A 20,054-nucleotide genomic window follows, 5' to 3' on the forward strand; every position below is an offset into this window, starting at 1 on the left:
TCACAGAAGCACATGTGTGCTCCCGAGCTGGCGAGCGTGCTCTGCAGCGGTGGCTGGTGCGGCTTCAAAAGCATCGACCTGCTGATGGACTCGCGCAGCCACGGAGGTAGCAGCCTCTCACAGCAAGCAGAAGCCGCCGTCCCGCTCTCGCGTGCTGGCCTGCCAGGGTCTGCAGTGCAGGGAAAATAGGGCGATTCCCCTGCAATCTTCCTGCACAGCTGTTTACTAGCTGCGGATTACCACTGTCACATGAGCTGCTTTACAGCAAAGCCAAGCTGTCTTCATGAGCTGAGAAGGTCACTGGGAGACAGGGGCCTCCAGGGACAAACACACCGCCCTCTACTGCGACTCTGATTTACTTCCCAGAGGGACGCCAGGCAGCAAGAAAAGCATTCCCAACTGGTCAGAGGGCAATGAAGAATGGTTTTCCCTTCAAGCCCTCTGCCCAGCTATCCTTAGGACTCATCCAGCGAAAGGGGAGAGGAGGGATATCCCCGGGGGTTATTCGCACGCTGTCCATGTACCAGGCTGCAGTCAAGGCGCTGGAAGGCTGGAACAGTCCTTACAGCGACAAATTTACCTTCTCTTCCTTGTGTGCACACAGGTGAGAGCATTCCACCAACCTTTTGGGCAAGGCCACCCAAGTGTCACCAGCCAAGGGATGCCAAGGTGCATCTCCCCAGGCTCTTGTGCAACCTGCTGACGCCTCAAAGCACAAACGAATCAATCCTACAGCAAGAAACGTTGTCCTCTTCAAACCCAAAATCTAACCACTGAACATCAGGGCCAGTGAAGAGGAACGAGTTTCACCTGCAAAAACAGAAGTCTGAAGGTCCAGTGTGGCCACTCGGGAAAATGAATTAAAACCTGCCATCTTCATCATTCTGCCACAGGCAGGGCTGGTGGACAACGAAAACATTTCTGCAAATGAGATCGCTCACAGGCTCAGTGGTTGCAGGACAGGGCTCTTTACTATGCCCCAGAGGCGCAAGACAGATGGGGTTGTGCTTTTAGGCTTTAAAATCAGTCCCTGCTACGGAGATCCAATGAAGGGGGTAAATACAACCACAGAATGATCCCCTAGACATGCTCAGAAAAAAGCAATAGAGGAACTCAAGAGGTCAGACCCTGCTAAAAAAGCAGCTGAGGCTGTTTTCAAAGAGGGGCAGAGCACTTTTTAAGGCAAAGAAAGCAAACAGCACCTTGAGCAGTTTGGAGATGTCTACACCACATCGTGCGCCCGGGAAATGGGAACGCACGGTCCGAAGAGGAGTGTGGAACAGAGGAGGCTGCGCTGGGAACAGAGAGCATGAGTAGCTCCGCAGAGAGGAAACTTTGGTCTAATGCACAAGACTATGATCCTTGTAAATGGAGAGACACACAAACCATGCCTCAATGCACCGAAGAGCTGTACTTGGGGAAGCCCCAGCTTGGAGCTTAGCTTACAGGGTGTTTCTCCTTCTAGTGGGGTGCCCGGCGATTTCAGCCAGCTTCCCATTTGGATCAGATTGCACCCTACACCCACTGACAGCCATTAAGAGCCTGGAGCTCACAAACTGCCCTCAGGTCAGACGAGCCTCCATTCATTCAAAACCCAGCAACATTTTCTACAGCTCTCCAGTGTGCAGGGGGAGAGGGCGGCCTGATGCAGCCCAGCTCATAGCCACAAGGGTACCTGCTAGGGAAGGCAAGAACTGTGCCCCGCTGTCATGAAACAGCAGATTGCAGCCCAGCTCTGCTGTGACGCGGGGGTGCAGGGGGATTAGAAAGCCCCTCTCCATCTGCCCTGGTTCAGTGTAATCGCAGGCTGCTCTTTCAATTCCCCAAGCCCTTGAATGGTGTAAGGGGTAAAAGTGGCACGGCACAGGTAGAAAAACAGCAACGACATCCTCGGCTTTGTCTGTGGTCGCAGCACTCGCCCATCGCTACATGGACTGGGACATGGGGAAGCTACTGCTCTAAGCAGGAGGCCAGCCACCTTGCAAGCCAAAATCTGCCCTGGAAGATGCTATGGCTGCTCCACAGCAGGGAGCATTGCCTACCCTTACCACCAGGCAGCGAGGGGTCAGCTGGGATTAGTTGCATAAGAAACTATGCCCTGCAACTCAAGACACAAGCCTTGCTCCTCTCTGGGAAGGAGCTCACCATGCCAACGTGCAAAGAGGGTGAGCTGGGACCCCTCGTTTGGGATTGCTTGAAGGACCAGGAGAATGAGCAGAGCTAGTGCCAGTAGGAGAAAGTGAGGCAGCTCTTCGCTGTCTGCTGTTAAGATGGAAGGTCTTCCAGAGGTGGGCTATGATATCCAACAACTCCCAGGGCCCAAAAAGCTGAGGGGGGGTGCTGCCACACACTCAGCATAGGTTTGAATAAGTTGCTATTACAGGCAGAACCCATTACACATGAACTTCGTCCTGGGTGCACTGAAAAAGGAGAAGCAAGCACAGGCTGGATCTGATCTCGACTCAACATACCATCCACCCAGTTCAACACTGATGGGTTTGAGTGCTCAGATCCAGACAGTCAAGCTCTGTCCGCACAGCTATGTCCAGCAGAAATAACAGAAAGCTGCCTTCCTCAGCCTGATGTTGTCTGTGGTCCTCTCACAAGTACCACCGCCCTATTTGCGAAGGTGTCAGGAGCCCCACGAAGGAGCTCTGCCAACCAAGCCTCTGTTCTGGGTTAAGGTTAGGCATGGAGGAGGCGGCCCGGAAAAAACGACTCACTGGCATCTGCGATGGGCCAGGAGAGTGATGCAGAACCAGGCAGCTTCACAGAGCTGGTTTTCTGACTCCATCTGTGCCCTTTTCTTTAGGCCAAGAGCTATAAATAAAACCGCACCGTGTTGAAGATGTGCAGTTTGTCAGGAGAGCACCTCCCTACCCCAACCTGGGGCCAAGCACCGATCTCCAGACGGCGGCACTAACGAGATCTGCCTGCAGACAGGCTACACAAATACCTTCATCCCTTCCCATCCCCGTTCTTGAACTGGAAACGGTGGCAAGCAAGGAAATCTTTGTCTATCCAGTTCTGTGCTTCCAGACATATTTAGGGAAACACCCTAAGAATACTGACTGCCATTCCTTTTGTGCCCGTATTCAACCTCTTTTAACAAAAGCTTATCAAAGGATTAGGATACCCATCTCTTGCAGGCACCCCAAAAACACTGCTGTAACCAAACAAAGTGGTTTAGGTCCAAAGTCCTTCTCAAATATCTAAGTCTTACAGCCAAGGGTGCATATACATCAGGGGGATTAAAAAAAACCCTTACAATATGCCATCAAAAAAATCCCAAGCCTCAAACAAAATCCTACAGTCTTCTCAGTCGTGCATTAGCTAAAATGAGGGCTGTACTCCATAAAGATGACCAGGCCCCTTCCTTCTCCTGCTCAGTGTTCATCCTGGCTGAGCAAGTGTGGAGCTGTGCAGAGCTGCCCATCCCCATCACCTTACACAGCCATCAGGCAAGAACACGTCTTCTTCACAAGCAAAGATAATCTCCAACCATCCAGCGAGCCAAGAGCCATATGCCCTGTCACCCCCCAGACACCCAGATTCAGGGACATGGTTTAGGGACATGGTTTAGTGGTGGGATGGCAGGGTTAGGTTAAAGGTTGGACTCGATGATCTTAAAGGTCTTTTCCAACCAAAGCGATTCTATGATTCTATGACACAAGCATGATGGGACCAGGAAAGCTCAGGACCTCAGCGATGCGGCTCTCAAAGCCAAGTTGTTAGGGACTCATCACCATAAATTGAAACAAACATCTGGAGTTTAGCATGAACATTAGCAATGGTAAAGTGAAATGAAAAGTCTCATTAAGGGATGGAGAAAAGCAAGATCCAGTGAATACAAATATATGCCACATATATCACTTCACCTGCCCAAAGGCTTGGCCTCTTTTCAGTACGTGTCCTGAGCAGCTCCTTCAGAAGCCATGTGGGTTACTGAGGGACTGTGAGATGAAGATGCAGAAGCCCAGACAAGATATCATACAAACCCACCGAATAAATAGGCTTCGAAGTCAACCTAGAAACGCACTGAATTTCTAGTTAAGCAGCACTTATCCCAGCCAGGCCACAAAGGCCCTTGTTGAAACACATCTCCATAAGACTAAGGAAGACACCAACCCTGTCTGCTTCCTTAAACCCATGTTCATCCCAAGCCCACGCTGCAGCTAGGCCAGGGCATGGTGGGAACAGCACCTCCTGCACCCAACCTGCTCATGTTTCCATCCTTCCATGCATGCAGCAACCACGTCCCTTTGCCTTCTCAGCCCTGAGGATCTCAGGCCAAATCTTCCTTACAATCCATCTGTTGCAATGAAACTGAGCCTTTACGGGGGAAAAAAAACCAAAACAAAAAAAAGGCCAACCAAAGTTTTCTTCCCGATTGCTGCCCCCAGGACGCTGTGTTTTGGCACTAGAGCGCATGCATGTGTAAAACAGTTGGGATCCTTCAAATATGAAGCTTCTTCCCAACACAATTCAGAAGACAGATCGATGAACACAGTGTCAGTAGATCTGAATTTTCCAAGAGAAATTCAAGATCAGCAGAAAGAACTTAAGGTTTCTGTTAGGAACGCAAAGATGGGAGCTGCCTCAGGTAGTACGACATCAGGCAGCTTCTCTTTTTAAGTTTATGGATAAAAACGAAATCCTGCCCAGCCTGGAGTCGATACCAGTCCTGCTTCCCCTTCCAGACCAGAACAAAAGTGAACATATTGCAACTACGCTGAGAGAGGAGGGCTGCTGTCTATTTCTTTAAATGTAATGTTAATGCCTTGTAATCAGCTTTAATTTTTAAACAGACCCAGCCCTCCTGTCCATTTCCCCTAATTCAGGACACGTGGAAGGTAAATGGCCTATGCTTAAACCGGGACAGCATCAGCTGTGACAGCTGGAGAGCCTGTAAGTCTCAACTGCCTGATAACAGGAATGGATGTCAAAACTCACCAGGGGAGGGGAAATGGGGAGGGCAAGGGAGGTGCTGGAGATGCTGTAAGGTCATCAAGAAGCCAGGAGATAAGGCCAGACGGGGCACGGCTCATTTACTGGATGGAAACTCATTGAAACCAACAGGACTCAAAGAAATGCTAGAAGTGATGAAACAGCAAAGGACTTGGCAGGGACTCTCTGCCCCTAATGAAGCTGCCTTCCCTTTCGGGGTATCGCTAACACCGTCGCAAACATGCTGAGGAGAAAAGGCGAGGGTCTTTTAGGGGACAGCAACAGATCAAGCCAGGAACTGAGCAACTCCCGGTGTCTCCCCAGGATGCTGCCTTCTCTCTGTGCGATCTCAAAGGCATGTTTCAGAGCTAAAAAGCAGCCTGTAGACTTCACGTGAGACTTGGACACAGAATAGGGGCACAAAACCACCTGGGAAGCTCTCCTTGTGCTCCTCCAACACCGCTGCCTTTGCAAAGAGGAGAGAGACCTGTGGTACATCATGAGCGCTCATCATACAAAAATATTCTCCCCAAGGAAATAAAATGACAGAGCCCATGAGCCTCCCCACCCCAAAAGCCAAACCTGTACCCAGAAATAACCATTCTGTGTCTCCATCAAGGGACTTATCAAGGTCACTCAACAAGCCAAGGGAAGCCCTAAAGCTAGCAGCACTCAAGTGCCGTGGCATCCACCTCCAGCTTCTTACTCTACTTGAACAACCCAGACAAACTGTGCTGGCTTGTGCGAAGCTGGCTCCACGTAACACAGCTGCATGTTGGCGTAGGTAGCACCTGGTTAGTTGGACCGAAGGGAAAATCTGGCCATCAATGCGGTACAAAAGGAACTTCCCTGAGCCCACTATTTTTAGCCCCGGTTGGTGGGCAGACAAATCCTGATCGTCAGCGGCAGCCGCCTCGTCGTCAGTCCCAAGATGTCAAACCAAAGCCGCACGGCACCCATGACAGCCCAGCGTCAGGACAGCCTGAGCCGACTGCACCGCCAGCGCTGCCCAAGATTAGTGCCCAGGAGTAATGTAGGACAGCAGCAAAACCCACGAGATCCATCGTGATGGGTTTAAAGCAGCAAGGCAAGCCGCGCCAAAGCGAGCAGAAATCATCTCCGCTGGTAAGATTCAGTGCAAACGGAGCAGCGGTCTCAGGTCTTGGAAATACTTTGGCCCTCATTGTGCTGGGAAAGACCCAGCAGCACCATGCTGACTGCTGGCATCAAACCTGTGGCTGATGTCCCATGATTCCAACCCAGTATATTCCTCACAGCACACCAGGGCTTCCCAGACAGCTCACATGGAAAGGGTGCAGACGCAGAGATGGCTGAGCTGCAGTCAAGTGCCCCCCCCTCCTCTACAGGGCACAAGCAGGGAACTGTATGTACTTGACACAGAATAAGCTCGTTTTAACTGAGGCTTATGCCAATATATTGTACTCAGAGTGCATCACGGCCCCGTTGCTGACAATAATTCATTTATTCACAGTAATTCAGCCTCTCGGAAACACCTCTCCCTGCTCCTGGACCAGCTCAGCACATTCAACCAGGAACTCACACTCATCCACTTCGGCTCTCCTTGGTGGCTGCCACTGGCCTCTCTTCTCCCCTGTTACCTGAAACACAACTGCAAAAATTATTTTCCTCACTTTTCCTTTAGATTGGGATTAAAACATACCTGTTTCAGGGCAATACTTCATTAAAAAAAACTGTTCGCACTGAGAAGACCCTACGCAAAGCTCGACTCTCTCCTTCCTGTCTGCTTGGATGCAAGCAAGCTGATCTGCGCTTTGCGAAGTTGCTAGCGACTCATTTGGGTCCATCTTCCCTAAAAAGGGGATCCAACAGGAAAAAAAAGATTTCTTTTAGAGACTGACATTTGCAGCAGATCAGCCTCCAAGCCTCCCCCCATCCTTTTTTTTTTTTTTTTTTTTTTTTTTTTTTTTTTTAAACTCATGCAAAAAAGCCACCAGTCACCAGCGGATCAGTGTGCCGCACCTCCCTGTCCCGAGGCATCCACAAGCAAGAACAGGCAGTTCCCTTCGCTGGGTTTGCCCACCGCAGCCCCCCTCTGCTTTCGCGTTTTCCAGGAGAGGCGCACAGCCCAGAGAACAGGATCTCGACTCCCGCCTTCCCCTCCTGGATGTGCTTTCAACTGTAAACAGCCTACACAGAGCCCGACAGGACTGGCAACCGTGCTCCAGGCCTGGAGGTCTCTCTGCTGCCGAGAGCAGGGTTTCCCCATCTCCCATCTGCGCAGCCGAGGGTGGGGACAGGTTTCCACCTGACACCTTACTGATTCTGTGCAGGAAGCTCGGCAGCCTCACCCAGAGCTGAAGGCTTTTCAGCATTTAAACAGCTTCTGATATAGAAATCGCCAAGCAGAACACCTCTTCTGTGCAGCAAGTGCCCCATCACCCTAAATGCCACTATAGGCTTGTTTATCCTATGCTAACTTGCAAGATACGCCCCTGTACCGACACCTTATTTCCTCTGTTTGCGAAAGCAGAGAGCTTGCTAATCCCCCTTCGCCCACGTCATAGAGTCCTAATGCTCTCCCCAGGCTTCCATCACAATTTGATAATCCTGCCTCATCCCCAGCCGTAAGCACGGCTCCCTTTGGTTGGATGGAGAACTGGGTTTGAATTTTTTGGATGACTGGGGGGCGTGGAGAAGGGCAAGACTCACTGTAGGCTCCTCTTAGTGCCCACCTCTATGCTGCCACACCACCACCAGGCACATTAGTGCTCCCAGGAGCATCTCCAGCAGCACAGGGAGGAGATAAATCAGTAAAACGTGCTTTGGGGACGGGAAAAAGGGCAGCAGTTGCCACCCGTGAGGGTCAAGGTGCACAAGCAAGGATCCATTGGGTCTCTGGCTGCACCTAGCTCGGGGCTGTTAAATCAATTCCTCGATCACAGCTTGATTTCACATCTTCCACTTCTCTGCTTCCCAACTTCAGCTCTGTCCACCACGCCTTCTTCCATGGGGTTTTTGAACTTCAGCTGGAGCTTCAAGCACGCCACCCCTCTCGCCTCCAAACCAGCTCTTCAAAATGCTGCATGCTGCTCAAAACTGCAATAACCCCGGGCTTGTGGTGACACCGAGGCCATTAAACTGCCCTTCCATGGGCGGGGAGTCTGCTCTGTCCTTCACGGACAGCCCTGCACACTGCTAAAGCCCTGCACGGGTACTGCTTAGGCAAAAGCTTCATCAATATTTCAAGATGAAGCCAGGAAGCCCGTAGCCCAAGCAGCTTTCAAGCCCCCGATCAGATCAATGTCAAACAAAAGGCTGGAGTATGAGGATGCTCCGGCGAGCAAGGCCCAGACTGCAGGCTGGCACCGTCACCTCTCCTTCCCAACGCCCATCGAGTTTCCTCCAGCCCCGGTGGGCTGGGACGGCTCCATCACACAGAGCTGCCCATAGGGCACACCGAAAGCGGCCCCCGAATGCAGTTTCCTCTTACCAGAGCATTTTCACTTTCCAGCCAACTTCAGAAATCGGTGCTGCTACAATCGCCTTTGCTTGCTTTGAATATTACTTTGCTTTAATGCCAGCCACTTAAGAACAAAACATCTGAGGCTCAAACCATGGGGTCATCGGTTCCAGCATCCTGACTCAGAGCAGATGCTCCAGAGCAGCAAGAAAACCATAATGCACTTAGCTAGTTTGACACTGCATGGGAGCAGGAGATCTTATTTCCCTTGGCTATAAATGTAAGTGATCACAAGATTATCCGTAGCCCTTTTGTGGTTCAGCCACGCTGCTGGGCTCCCTACTCCCCGAATTCAGCCCTAGCTTCCGAGACATCCACAAACGTACAGAAGTTGCCTCTTCTTGGCAGTCTTAGTTCTCTTCGTATCAATTATTATTCAGATGCCAGAGAACGGATGGGAAAAATACCGTATCAAGATAGAAACAAAATATTTTAAAAAGAGAATAATTACATCTAATGGCTAAAATCAGGAATGAAACACCTGACCTCAAGCAAATTTGTTAAACCACTGTCTCAGTTTCCCTATCAATAAGATGGGCATAAATTTACGCCCCCTCCAGGAAAAGTGGTGTGGGTAAGGGCTCGGAATCCCTCTGAAGGGACCTACAGAAGGGTAAGAGCATTCCTAGAGAGAAGCGTTCATGGGAAATATCGGCAAATTAAGACTTTGCAAGCAACAGCGAGCAGGGGGAATTTGCTGGTTAAAACCATTATGGCTCTGGCAGTCATTTTCCCTCTCTCCTTCCTGCAACCGATCGCACCAAATCTCCTCCCGACAGAACGGCACGCAGAGTGGTGTGACCCCACTGCATCAGATAACGGAGCACCGGTGTCCAGGAGGATGGCTCACACTCACACCCTGGGCTGCAGGGTATGGAGAAGGCAGACAAATCCTCCGCGACCGTGCCAACACTGAAAATCCATCTGCTCTCCATCCCCAGACAGAGACAGCGGGAATGGATACCAACATCTCCTCCATCCCTAAGGGAGATATATTAGCTGGTTACGTAATAAAACTAATAGCATGGCGCTTCCAAGGACTACCGCGCCGACAAAGCCCTTCCCCTTAATACCACCGGAGATTAGAGCAAATCGAAGAAGAGTGGAAACAAGGCAAGGGGCTGCGGGCGAGGTTTTGCACAGAGGAAAATGCTGCAGGCTCTCCCCTTAATGCACTCTAAATCCCATCTGATTTCCAACTCTGCTACTAAAAAAAAAAAAAAAAGGGGGAGGAAAAAAAAAAGCCCAGCCCGCAGTAAAATTATATTAATGCTGGGTGAGTGAGGTAGAGTGACTCAGGAAGGGTGTGGAGGGGGAGAGTTGTTTAGGGGAAGCATCCGGAGGAATCCAGACTGTGAAAGCATTTTGGAAGCAGACCAAAAGGAGCCAGGGGTGCAGATCTGCTAAAGGACGCTAACATGCTTTCACAAATCTGATTAGTTGCTGGTTTTGAGCATCCAGGGTCAGATCCTTCCTTCGATAAACACACATCTCTCATCCCCCTCACGCCGGGCTGCCGGCAAAGTGTAATACACCATAACCCTAACTCTTCCCTCTCAATATCCGATGCATTCCCAGCGCTGAGGACAGGGGTTTTCACTTCATTTCTGCTCCCTCTTGAGGCTGGCTGACTCCACAGCAAGAGGCATCAAGTCGAACACCCTGAGTAAAACTACTGTTCCTTCCACCGTTTTCGCTGCAAACTAAATATTGATGTTTTAAAGCAAGTGCACTCCCTACGAGATGAGGATTTTGATGGAAGTCAAACTCGAGGTCTCATCTAGCCAGATTTCTACTTTACATGCAAAGTGACAAGGCAAGAAGTCATCACTCTGCCAGCCGACTGCACGTGCTTGTTCCCCCTTTGGCAATTACAAGTCCAAGTAGCCCCATCCTCAAGGCAACATTTCTTTACAACTTCACACTTTGCCTCCTTCCTGAGTTTATTTGGACAAACCTCCCTCCATTTCATCAAGATAACCAGTGAGTTTCATCTCTGAACTGGGAAAGCATGGTAAAGGCATCAGGCAGAAGTACAGCGCAACTGGAGGCAGTGGATGAGCACCAACTAGACACGTTCGTACGTTCCAGTATCGTCTCTTGAACCAGCTTCTATGAATTTACTGTTTTATTCACTACCAGCTTAGTTTGAATAACTGCGAAAGTCACCAGACGTGGCAGAAGAGACACCCAGATAATAGGTGAGAAACGCTACAGAGAATCCCTAGAAACAAGTGATTGACTACGGTGGCAAGACAGAAAATAAAGCAGGAGGCAAACAACCCGAGGCTGACTGCAGAGGGATGACCAGGAGGTGCCACCCAAGCAGAAAAGCAACAGTTGCTCAAGAGCAGCCACCAAGCGTACAAAAAAAAAGTCTTGAGAAAGGAAGGAAACACGTGGGTAATAAAACATTGGTCACACTCTCTGCCACTTCGCAGTGAAGTGTTTTGGAGAGGAGTTTATTATAGCACTGACTAGTTGTGTTAGTTGACCAAGTCTGGCCCTCCCTGTGCTAGGCGCTGTACGGATACAGAGTGGGGAGCAGTTTTCCCCCCCAAAATCTAAGGCTAAATAGCAAGCTGGCAGAAGGAGGAAAAGAGCAGAGCCACCAGAAGTTTACAGAAGTAAACCAGAGGTTAGTGCTACCATTTTGTTCTGAGATTTTAAGTCACAACCTAATTAGCGAGGGAAAACTATTTCACTAGAGAAAACTTGATATTTCAAGTTAAAGAGAGAAAAACCCCCTAGCTAAGAGCAAAGAAAAAAACCACCAAAGTAAAAGCTTTCCAGCAGCCTTACCATTGGCATCTTGGACTCCAGTAAGTGCTCCTACTGCTGCTGCAGTTTCACCAGATAAGACAATTTGTCCTCCACCTTGAAGAGTGGCTTCAGCAAGCGTGGCGACTGCATGGGCAGCTGCTTCACTGTGGGCACAGGAAAGGAGAAAGAACAATTAGGAAGACAAACCAAATAACTCCACTCCAGTAGCATTCGTTTTAACCAGGTATCGTACGTCAAGAGAGCAAAACCAGAAAGGAGGGATTCTTACTGGGCCCAGATGAAGTTACCCAGAGCAGAGAATCTACGTGGGAGGAATACATGGGAAGAAGCTGCTTCCTCTGGCTTTTTTCAGCTTGCGGATCTCTTAGAACATCCCTGCCTTTTTACCTTCGCATCCTTTTGCTTGGGACTTTACTAAAAGCTTTCTGACAATCCAAGTTATACCACGTGGCTCCTTCCTGTCTCTGGTTTCTGGTACAAAAACCATTCTTTTGGCACTGTCACATTCTGAGTCGCTACATATTTCAGAGCTTTACCCTTCATTACTGATTCAGCCGGTTCACCTTGCACTGAAACAGGCACAGAGGTTTACCATTACACCAGGATCACATCAGCAGCTCTGTATTTAGCTAAGACGGAGTACTTTTCCCCACTTTTCCCCAGCCAAGTGGTTTAATAATTCTTTTTTAACGAGTGATTGGTAGCTTAGCATGGTATTCTTAAATTTCTTCATACGAATGAGGTCAGAGCAAAGGTCCTTCTCACGCAGCAACCCTGCTGCGAGAACAGCCAGTATTGGATATTTAGGAAGGAGTGTGTATGATCCTTCCCTTCCTACACCCTCTCAGCTTCCGACGATCAGCAGTGTATTGATTTCCTACATCAGAGACTGCATCTGGACCATCGGGTTTGATTTGTCTAATCCCCTTTGAAACCCATTTAGACTTCTTGCTTCCACAACATCCTGTAGCAATGAGTTCCACATTTAATTAGATGCTATGTGAAGAAAAATTGCATTTTGGTACTCAGAAAACAACCACCTCAGTCTGGCTGGGCAGCCCTTCAGTCTGATATTGTGAGAAATAGAAAAATAACTGTTCCCTTCTTCTTTTCCTCATGATTTCATGGGCTTCCAGTAATCTCTTTCCCAAGCTGAAGAACTGTAGTCCACTTACTGTGCAAGGACTCCTCCTGGCTTCTGATCGCTCTTGTCCTTTCCAGACCTTTTCTAAATGTAAGACATCTGTTTGAGGGGGAGGTGTGACCATTTCTCACACTATTCAAGACAGACATGCCATGAGTTAGTCCAGGGGCCTAATCCTGGCTTGTTCTCTATGCTTTTCCGTATAATTCCTAATATTCAACTTCCTCCTTTGACAATACCTGCTCAGCAGTCATAAAACATTCCTGGAGGACAGTTCCCTGAACACCTTCTGAATGGTAACTGGTAACATTTATAGTTCCTCATTTGGTATAACCAGGAGATATTTCTTCATGCATGTATCACTTGCATTTATTGACACCATATTTTATTTGTCATTTGGTTCCACAGAGTGCTGTGAGCATCCTTCAGCAGCTCTCCAGATTTCTCCAGACCTTTTGGATGACTGTTAGCTACTTCTGGTGACCTACGGCTAGTCACAAAATTATTCCAAAGCAACCTCCTTCGTGCATCTCAATCTCCTACCATTTCTTACCTTAATGAACTAAAAAAGTAGGTGTTTTCTTTAGCTTCCCCTAGGACGCTCCTCTTTAACTGCCCCACTCATCCTCTGGTAGATGAATCAACTCAAATATTTTCCAAGTACTTCCTACTCATTCCTTCTCTTCCCTAATTTCCTGCTTAGAAGCTGTATGCTTTCCAACTGTATTCACACAGGGTGTATTTTCATTTCTAAATTGCCCCTCTGAGTGACTCTTAAACACTGTCAGTGAACCAGAGTATTTTTTTGTTCCACTTTCTTACTCCCTTTGGCTATTCTCTCTTCTGAACCTGCAGCTATGTGAAGACAGTTACGCTGCAGGAAGGCCAACGACAGCACAAACCCAGGCGTAAGCATGGATTTACTGGTGTAACCTTGTTTCCCAGACTTCACACAGCACGTATTTGAATCCACTTTCAAGGGCAATTGAGCATTTTAATAATCTGTTACGGTTGCATCCCTGAAAATAATAATGATCTGTGGCATAAAAGCTTCTTCCAGTAGTGTGCTCCCCAAACATTAATTGGTTCAAATCAATGAATTACCTACCTCCACTTTGTCCTCTTTTACTAGAAGGCCTAATACTTCCCATCCTCAAACCTGACAGAGGTTGCGTCGTCCATCATATCATACTGTTGGCAGATGTGCTGCTCTACATGGGACCATGGAAGACGCTGCGCTCCATCGGCAGACGTTGGAACAAGATTCAGAGATGGCAGCTTTCAGCTAAATTAGGCCTAAAATGGAGCTGGGATGAACCACCAGCTTTCAAGGACCAGAGCCTTGCTGAGATCTTCCTACAGGCAGGGGGAAGACTGTAGTCCTACAGCTGAAAGCTACAAGGAGCATTCTGTGGCAAAGGAAAAAGTACACCTCTCCCACACGGAAGGGTGTTGGAGGATAGTCACCTAGAAAGGCCTCCAGCCCTACCATAGTCAGTAGACAAAGAGGATGACAACAGACAGGGAAATAAAACACAAGGCCCCTCATTCCCACTGCAGGGCTGCTACAGCCTTCGCTTTGCCTCTGAACTACAAGCTGTTTGAACAGACCTCACAGAGCTTTCCTGGGTATAAGCAGAGCTCATCCTGTCTTGAGGCACAGTAGAGACTAAATGACTTGTTGAAGGCTCTTCCATTCATAATTCCTAGGAGACTCTCCTTAGTTCTAACAACGCTTCTTGTTATTAAAGATTCTGAATTTCTTAAGCTAATACAGGAAAATGAACAACCTTCAGAGCTAAAACTAGTAGCGATGGGATGAAATTAAATCAAAAGCACGCTGGTGTTCTAGTCCAGAAAAACTTCTCCAAAAATACATAGAAAAATCTATCAACTGGAGATGCGCAGGGTACAGATCCTGCAATTTGGATTCCAGGAGATGGGGCTTTTTCCTGAAACTCCGTGCCTAGTTACTTTAGTTGTTCCTCTTACAGCATCCTAAAAAGATCACTTGTTTTTAAAAGGCATTTTTACAGTGAAACTACTAGCAAAAAAGCCTACTTAACCAACCTCATATGGCAGCATGAAAGAACATATCTGATGGACTTGAATGTGGACCACAAAGGAAATAAATGGTTCTAGGTGTGTTCGTGGTTCAGTTGCAACAGCAATTTGGAAGCAAGATGTTGAATGCCCCCAGGATCAAGGTGGCTCCTTTAGCAATTTGTGTATATAAGGTCTGGGAGTTTTACTCCAACCACCAGCACTATGGACTTGTGCCTTGTCCTAACCCATGACTGCTCAGTCAACATCCTCTAGACCAGAATCCCAATTTGGATGAGGAAAATATTTTTTCCTACACCTCAACACTGTGAAACTCCCATGCTGCTGGGGCTGATGCCATGTTTCCTATGGTCCGCCCGCTCTCTCGGGGCTGCAACTGCAGCATGCCACAGCCATTTCCAGTTTTTAAGAACAGCAGGCAAAGCTTAGGCAACTCACCAGAGCTGAGCAAGGACACTGCTTCCTGCTGCATGGACCTGGTAGAGAACTATGCTGCAGATCTTGGTAACCCAAGTACAACCAAAAATCTAATGGAGCTCATTCTGAGAGGAAAAGGCAGCATTACTATTGCAGCTCGTTCAGCTTCTACTTCAGAAACATATTTGGGAGAAACCCCCAAAACACTGGCCTTTGGAAAAGATTCTGATTTCTGAAGAGAGGTCATACTGCCACACAACAGGGAAATTCAGCCCTAGCCTTTTAGTAAGAACCATTAATAATATTGAGGGAGACCCAGACCAGCATACTTAAGGGTGCTATTAGCACATAACGACTTTTGCTTGCTCAGTAGGCTCAATTCTGCAACCGGACCCTTGCTGTACAAATAAGATTGTTTAGAGGGTACAGTTCCTACCCATCTTTTTCAAGAAATTTCCACATCAGTGTTCTTCTATGGTGACAGTAGAAATCAGGAACCGTCCTGCAGACACCTGGACACAGGCTGACATAATTTCCTAAGGAGACACCTCTACTGCGACTGTATACAGTGGTCTTTGCACCATGAGCATGAAAACCTAGATGGAAACGTCATGCACACATGCTTCAAGCCTTCCTCTCTCACCCATACCTGTTGAGTGCCATGGTAACAGTTGCTCCTTGTTGCATCTCCTGAGATGCTGCCACTGCTGCTTCTGCTAAGGACGCCACCGCCTGCGTGGCCTCTGATGCCTGCGTCGCCTGGATAGTCATCCCCCCCCCCGTTGGGGTTTTCCTAAAATGAAAGAGCCAGGTAGTTTTGAGAGGTCTTTGCAGAATCCTGCACATGCTCTGACTCTCTCCAAGAGACAGGGAAAAAAAGAGCACCAAGGGAGGAAGCCCAGCCTGAGAACATTGCTGGACTCTACAACCCTCTATCAGCCACGAGTGAGTTTCTACAGTCAGCCCACGATTGTAGTTGCTGTTCTCCATATGTTTCAACAGGAACTTTAGTTTTCTCACACACATGGAAAACGCACCCCATAAACATCTGTGAAGCCCCTCAACCTCCCACAAACCCCTCTTTGTCCAGCCACGCCTGCAACAAAACGGGACAGTGTTGATTGTTGCTGTACTCCGATCACTGCCTGCCAGCCTGGGCACTTATATTAAGTAGGTGCATTTCTGTGGTGCTGGAACCCCAGCGCGGATCACATCCCCCATGGAAACGGGCTGTGCTTGCCTCACTGTTTCGATTTTTCTGCACCCATCCGCTGTCGTTTTGGGGAACAGTCCACGTTCCCGTTCAGGATTTATTTGTACAGCACTTGTGAACCCGGATGGGTTTGAGCCAACTGGAATTTCTTTGTGTTGCAGCAATATACTTAATAAAAGAAGATGGCAGATGGAAAGTACTCTGTTCATATACTTCAGGTACTTCCAATTCCCTTACTTCAGACCTTTACGTAGATAGATTCCATATTACTTAAAGTTCACCCAGTCTCAGTTGCTCATTTTCCACCTTGCCCATGCTTCTCCATTTGGGACTTCACAAATAATGACTGTACAGCCACAAAATCCACCAGGATGTGAACTAGAAATATGCACTGGACCAAAAAAACTAAAGAAGTGGAGGATGAAGGCCCATCAGCTGACAAACCCTACCGGCTGCTTGCAAGATGAAGATCTTCCCCCACCCACCCATCACTGTTCTCATCCCCATATCCATTTCAGGCCGCTCACCATCTTGCTGAGGCTCACAAATAAGAATGCCATAGAAGGTGATGAAAAAAAACCCCTTGATTTGTTAAGATGGAGAAAGCTAAAAAGTCCACAGAAGCAGAGCTGGTGCAAGGCTCCCCACAAAAGGACAAGTCTTGCTGCCTTTGGGCAAGAAAAGGGTTAGTCCCATCAGAGGATGGAAAGGGAGAGAGAAGCTGTCGTGCTCTCACTCACATCTGCTATCACACACTCCTCAGCAGCTGCCAATCTGGTTTTCGCGCACCTGCGACCAGTTGTTTAGAGGGTACAGTTCCTACCCATCTTTTTCAAGAAATTTCCACATCAGTGTTCTTCTATGGTGACAGTAGAAATCAGGAACCGTCCTGCAGACACCTGGACACAGGCTGACATAATTTCCTAAGGAGACACCTCTACTGCGACTGTATACAGTGGTCTTTGCACCATGAGCATGAAAACCTAGATGGAAACGTCATGCACACATGCTTCAAGCCTTCCTCTCTCACCCATACCTGTTGAGTGCCATGGTAACAGTTGCTCCTTGTTGCATCTCCTGAGATGCTGCCACTGCTGCTTCTGCTAATGACGCCACCGCCTGCGTGGCCTCTGATGCCTGCGTCGTCTGGATAGTCATCTCACCCCCCTGTAGCGTTGCCCAGTTCTGCTCCACCTGCGGGGAAAAACAAAAAGAAATGCCCTAGGATTGGTCATCGTCATATGAATGGACGTCTGCTTCCTAAAATGAAAGAGCCAGGTAGTTTTGAGAGGTCTTTGCAGAATCCTGCACATGCTCTGACTCTCTCCAAGAGACAGGGAAAAAAAGAGCACCAAGGGAGGAAGCCCAGCCTGAGAACATTGCTGGACTCTACAACCCTCTATCAGCCACGAGTGAGTTTCTACAGTCAGCCCACGATTGTAGTTGCTGTTCTCCATATGTTTCAACAGGAACTTTAGTTTTCTCACACACATGGAAAACGCACCCCATAAACATCTGTGAAGCCCCTCAACCTCCCACAAACCCCTCTTTGTCCAGCCACGCCTGCAACAAAACGGGACAGTGTTGATTGTTGCTGTACTCCGATCACTGCCTGCCAGCCTGGGCACTTTATTAAGTAGCTGCATTTCTGTGGTGCTGGAACCCCAGCGCGGATCACATCCCCCATGGAAACGGGCTGTGCTTGCCTCACTGTTTCGATTTTTCTGCACCCATCCGCTGTCGTTTTGGGGAACAGTCCACGTTCCCGTTCAGGATTTATTTGTACAGCACTTGTGAACCCGGATGGGTTTGAGCCAACTGGAATTTCTTTGTGTTGCAGCAATATACTTAATAAAAGAAGATGGCAGATGGAAAGTACTCTGTTCATATACTTCAGGTACTTCCAATTCCCTTACTTCAGACCTTTACGTAGATAGATTCCATATTACTTAAAGTTCACCCAGTCTCAGTTGCTCATTTTCCACCTTGCCCATGCTTCTCCATTTGGGACTTCACAAATAATGACTGTACAGCCACAAAATCCACCAGGATGTGAACTAGAAATATGCACTGGACCAAAAAAACTAAAGAAGTGGAGGATGAAGGCCCATCAGCTGACAAACCCTACCGGCTGCTTGCAAGATGAAGATCTTCCCCCACCCACCCATCACTGTTCTCATCCCCATATCCATTTCAGGCCGCTCACCATCTTGCTGAGGCTCACAAATAAGAATGCCATAGAAGGTGATGAAAAAAAACCCCTTGATTTGTTAAGATGGAGAAAGCTAAAAAGTCCACAGAAGCAGAGCTGGTGCAAGGCTCCCCACAAAAGGACAAGTCTTGCTGCCTTTGGGCAAGAAAAGGGTTAGTCCCATCAGAGGATGGAAAGGGAGAGAGAAGCTGTCGTGCTCTCACTCACATCTGCTATCACACACTCCTCAGCAGCTGCCAATCTGGTTTTCCAGCACTTGGGCACAGGCAAAGCTGGCGCTCGTCGTAGCTCTTTAGCCATCCCCAGCCGTCTGACGTTCAAGGCAACTGCTTCATTCTCCTGTGCCCAGAGCTGACCCTGGGCGGAAGGATCCAAAGCAGGGAGGAAGCAGTGAGATAGTGCATTGTGAAAAGGAGAAAGGAAGTTGATTTTAGAGAAGGCAATGTCTTTTAGGAAAGATGCAACCAAGTTTGAGTGCCCAGAGAGGAAGAAGTTGCAGATGGCACAGATCTCGAGAGAAGTCGGATTGAGTTTGTGGTACTCGTTAGCCAAAACCGAACTGAAGCAAGCCCGAGCTGGGAAAGACACCCTTCCCACCACCATGCAGAAGAGGAACAGACATACTTTTTTTTTTTTCCCCCCCAAATATATGACAACACACATTTGAGCAATAAGGCAGGTCTCCACTGTGACATACAGTGCCCCGCAAAGATGCCTAAGCTGTTTCAGAACAGGGATGGAGTAAGGCCTGGAAAAGAAGCGGGGGGGCTGTCCAGGCCCTTCTCCACACTAACACAAAGGTTGTGCTGCTGAAATACGAGTGAGCATCCCTGCTCCACGGAGCTCAGTGTCCTATAAACACATCGATTTACTCAGAGCTAACTCAGATCTTCACACAGCAAGAGACAGGAGGACAAAAACATCCCTAGAGAGGCTGCCAGCAGGCTGTGAGTCTGTCTGTGAGAGAAACAGCGCCCATCCCCAAAGCAAGCTTATTTTTGTATCTTTGTTTTGTCCAAGATATCGCCCAGACGTTCCGTTCACATTAGGAATTGGATGCCTGTGCTCCCCTGATTTCTATTTGTGCCTTTGAAACAAATGTCTTTCAGCTCTCAAGAGATACAATTGGTGCTTGAAAACCCTCAGAGCAGCTGCGAAGTGCTAAGAGGTCCCAGAGCCAGGCTGTTTCACCATTGTGGGTCTGAGATGGAAACAGGGTCCGGTGCGGAGCAAAGCCGTTCTGTGCTGCCACCTGTCGCTGCGAAAGCCCCATCCACGCGGAGCGGACCAGACCTCGCCACTCCTGTGCACAGACTGTCCGGCCAGAAATTCCGGTGTGCAGCGAAGGGACAGAACGCAACCTGCAGCCTGGTTTAAAGGTGGGCTTGGGGGTGAAGAGGGTCACCAAAAAAAAAAAAAAATTAAAAAAAAAAAAAATCTTCATAACCATAAAGGAATGTTCCTTAAACATGCACAAAACCCCTTTATTACTCAATTTAAAAAAAAAAAAAAAAAAAAAAAAAGAAAAATAAATGCATGTAAATTTGAGTGTTCAGATTTTGGGACTGAAATGGTCTGATCAAGTCCTCAAATAGAAGCAACTTTGCCAAGTTGTAAAGCAGTGAAAGAAACTTTCACAGTAAATGGAACAAACTTTCACAGCAAACGGAACAGTAACTCCGCAGCGTCTCCTGTCGTCTCTACACGACTGTGCCCTTATACAGCTCTCTCTGGGATTTACTTGCAAACCTCCGTAAAGCTGCAGCAAAGG

At 48.3% G+C, this 20,054-nt stretch overlaps 1 protein-coding gene across 1 annotated transcript in view; it reads right to left on the minus strand.

Annotated features, from left to right (window-relative positions):
* NRF1 (nuclear respiratory factor 1) overlaps positions 1 to 20,054 on the minus strand; it is a 70,527-nt gene that overhangs the window by 16,658 nt on the left and 33,815 nt on the right. The window contains exons 9-10 of the mRNA XM_009636301.2: positions 17,108 to 17,265; positions 11,252 to 11,376 (exon numbers count right to left, since the gene is read on the minus strand). Coding sequence (XP_009634596.1) covers positions 11,252 to 11,376; positions 17,108 to 17,265 — 283 coding nt within the window. The remainder of the gene's footprint in view (positions 1 to 11,251; positions 11,377 to 17,107; positions 17,266 to 20,054) is intronic.

The sequence above is a fragment of the Egretta garzetta genome, unplaced genomic scaffold (assembly GCF_000687185.1).
Source record: "Egretta garzetta isolate BGI_Z169 unplaced genomic scaffold, ASM68718v1 scaffold410, whole genome shotgun sequence".
In the NCBI taxonomy this organism is placed as follows: Eukaryota; Metazoa; Chordata; class Aves; order Pelecaniformes; family Ardeidae; genus Egretta; species Egretta garzetta.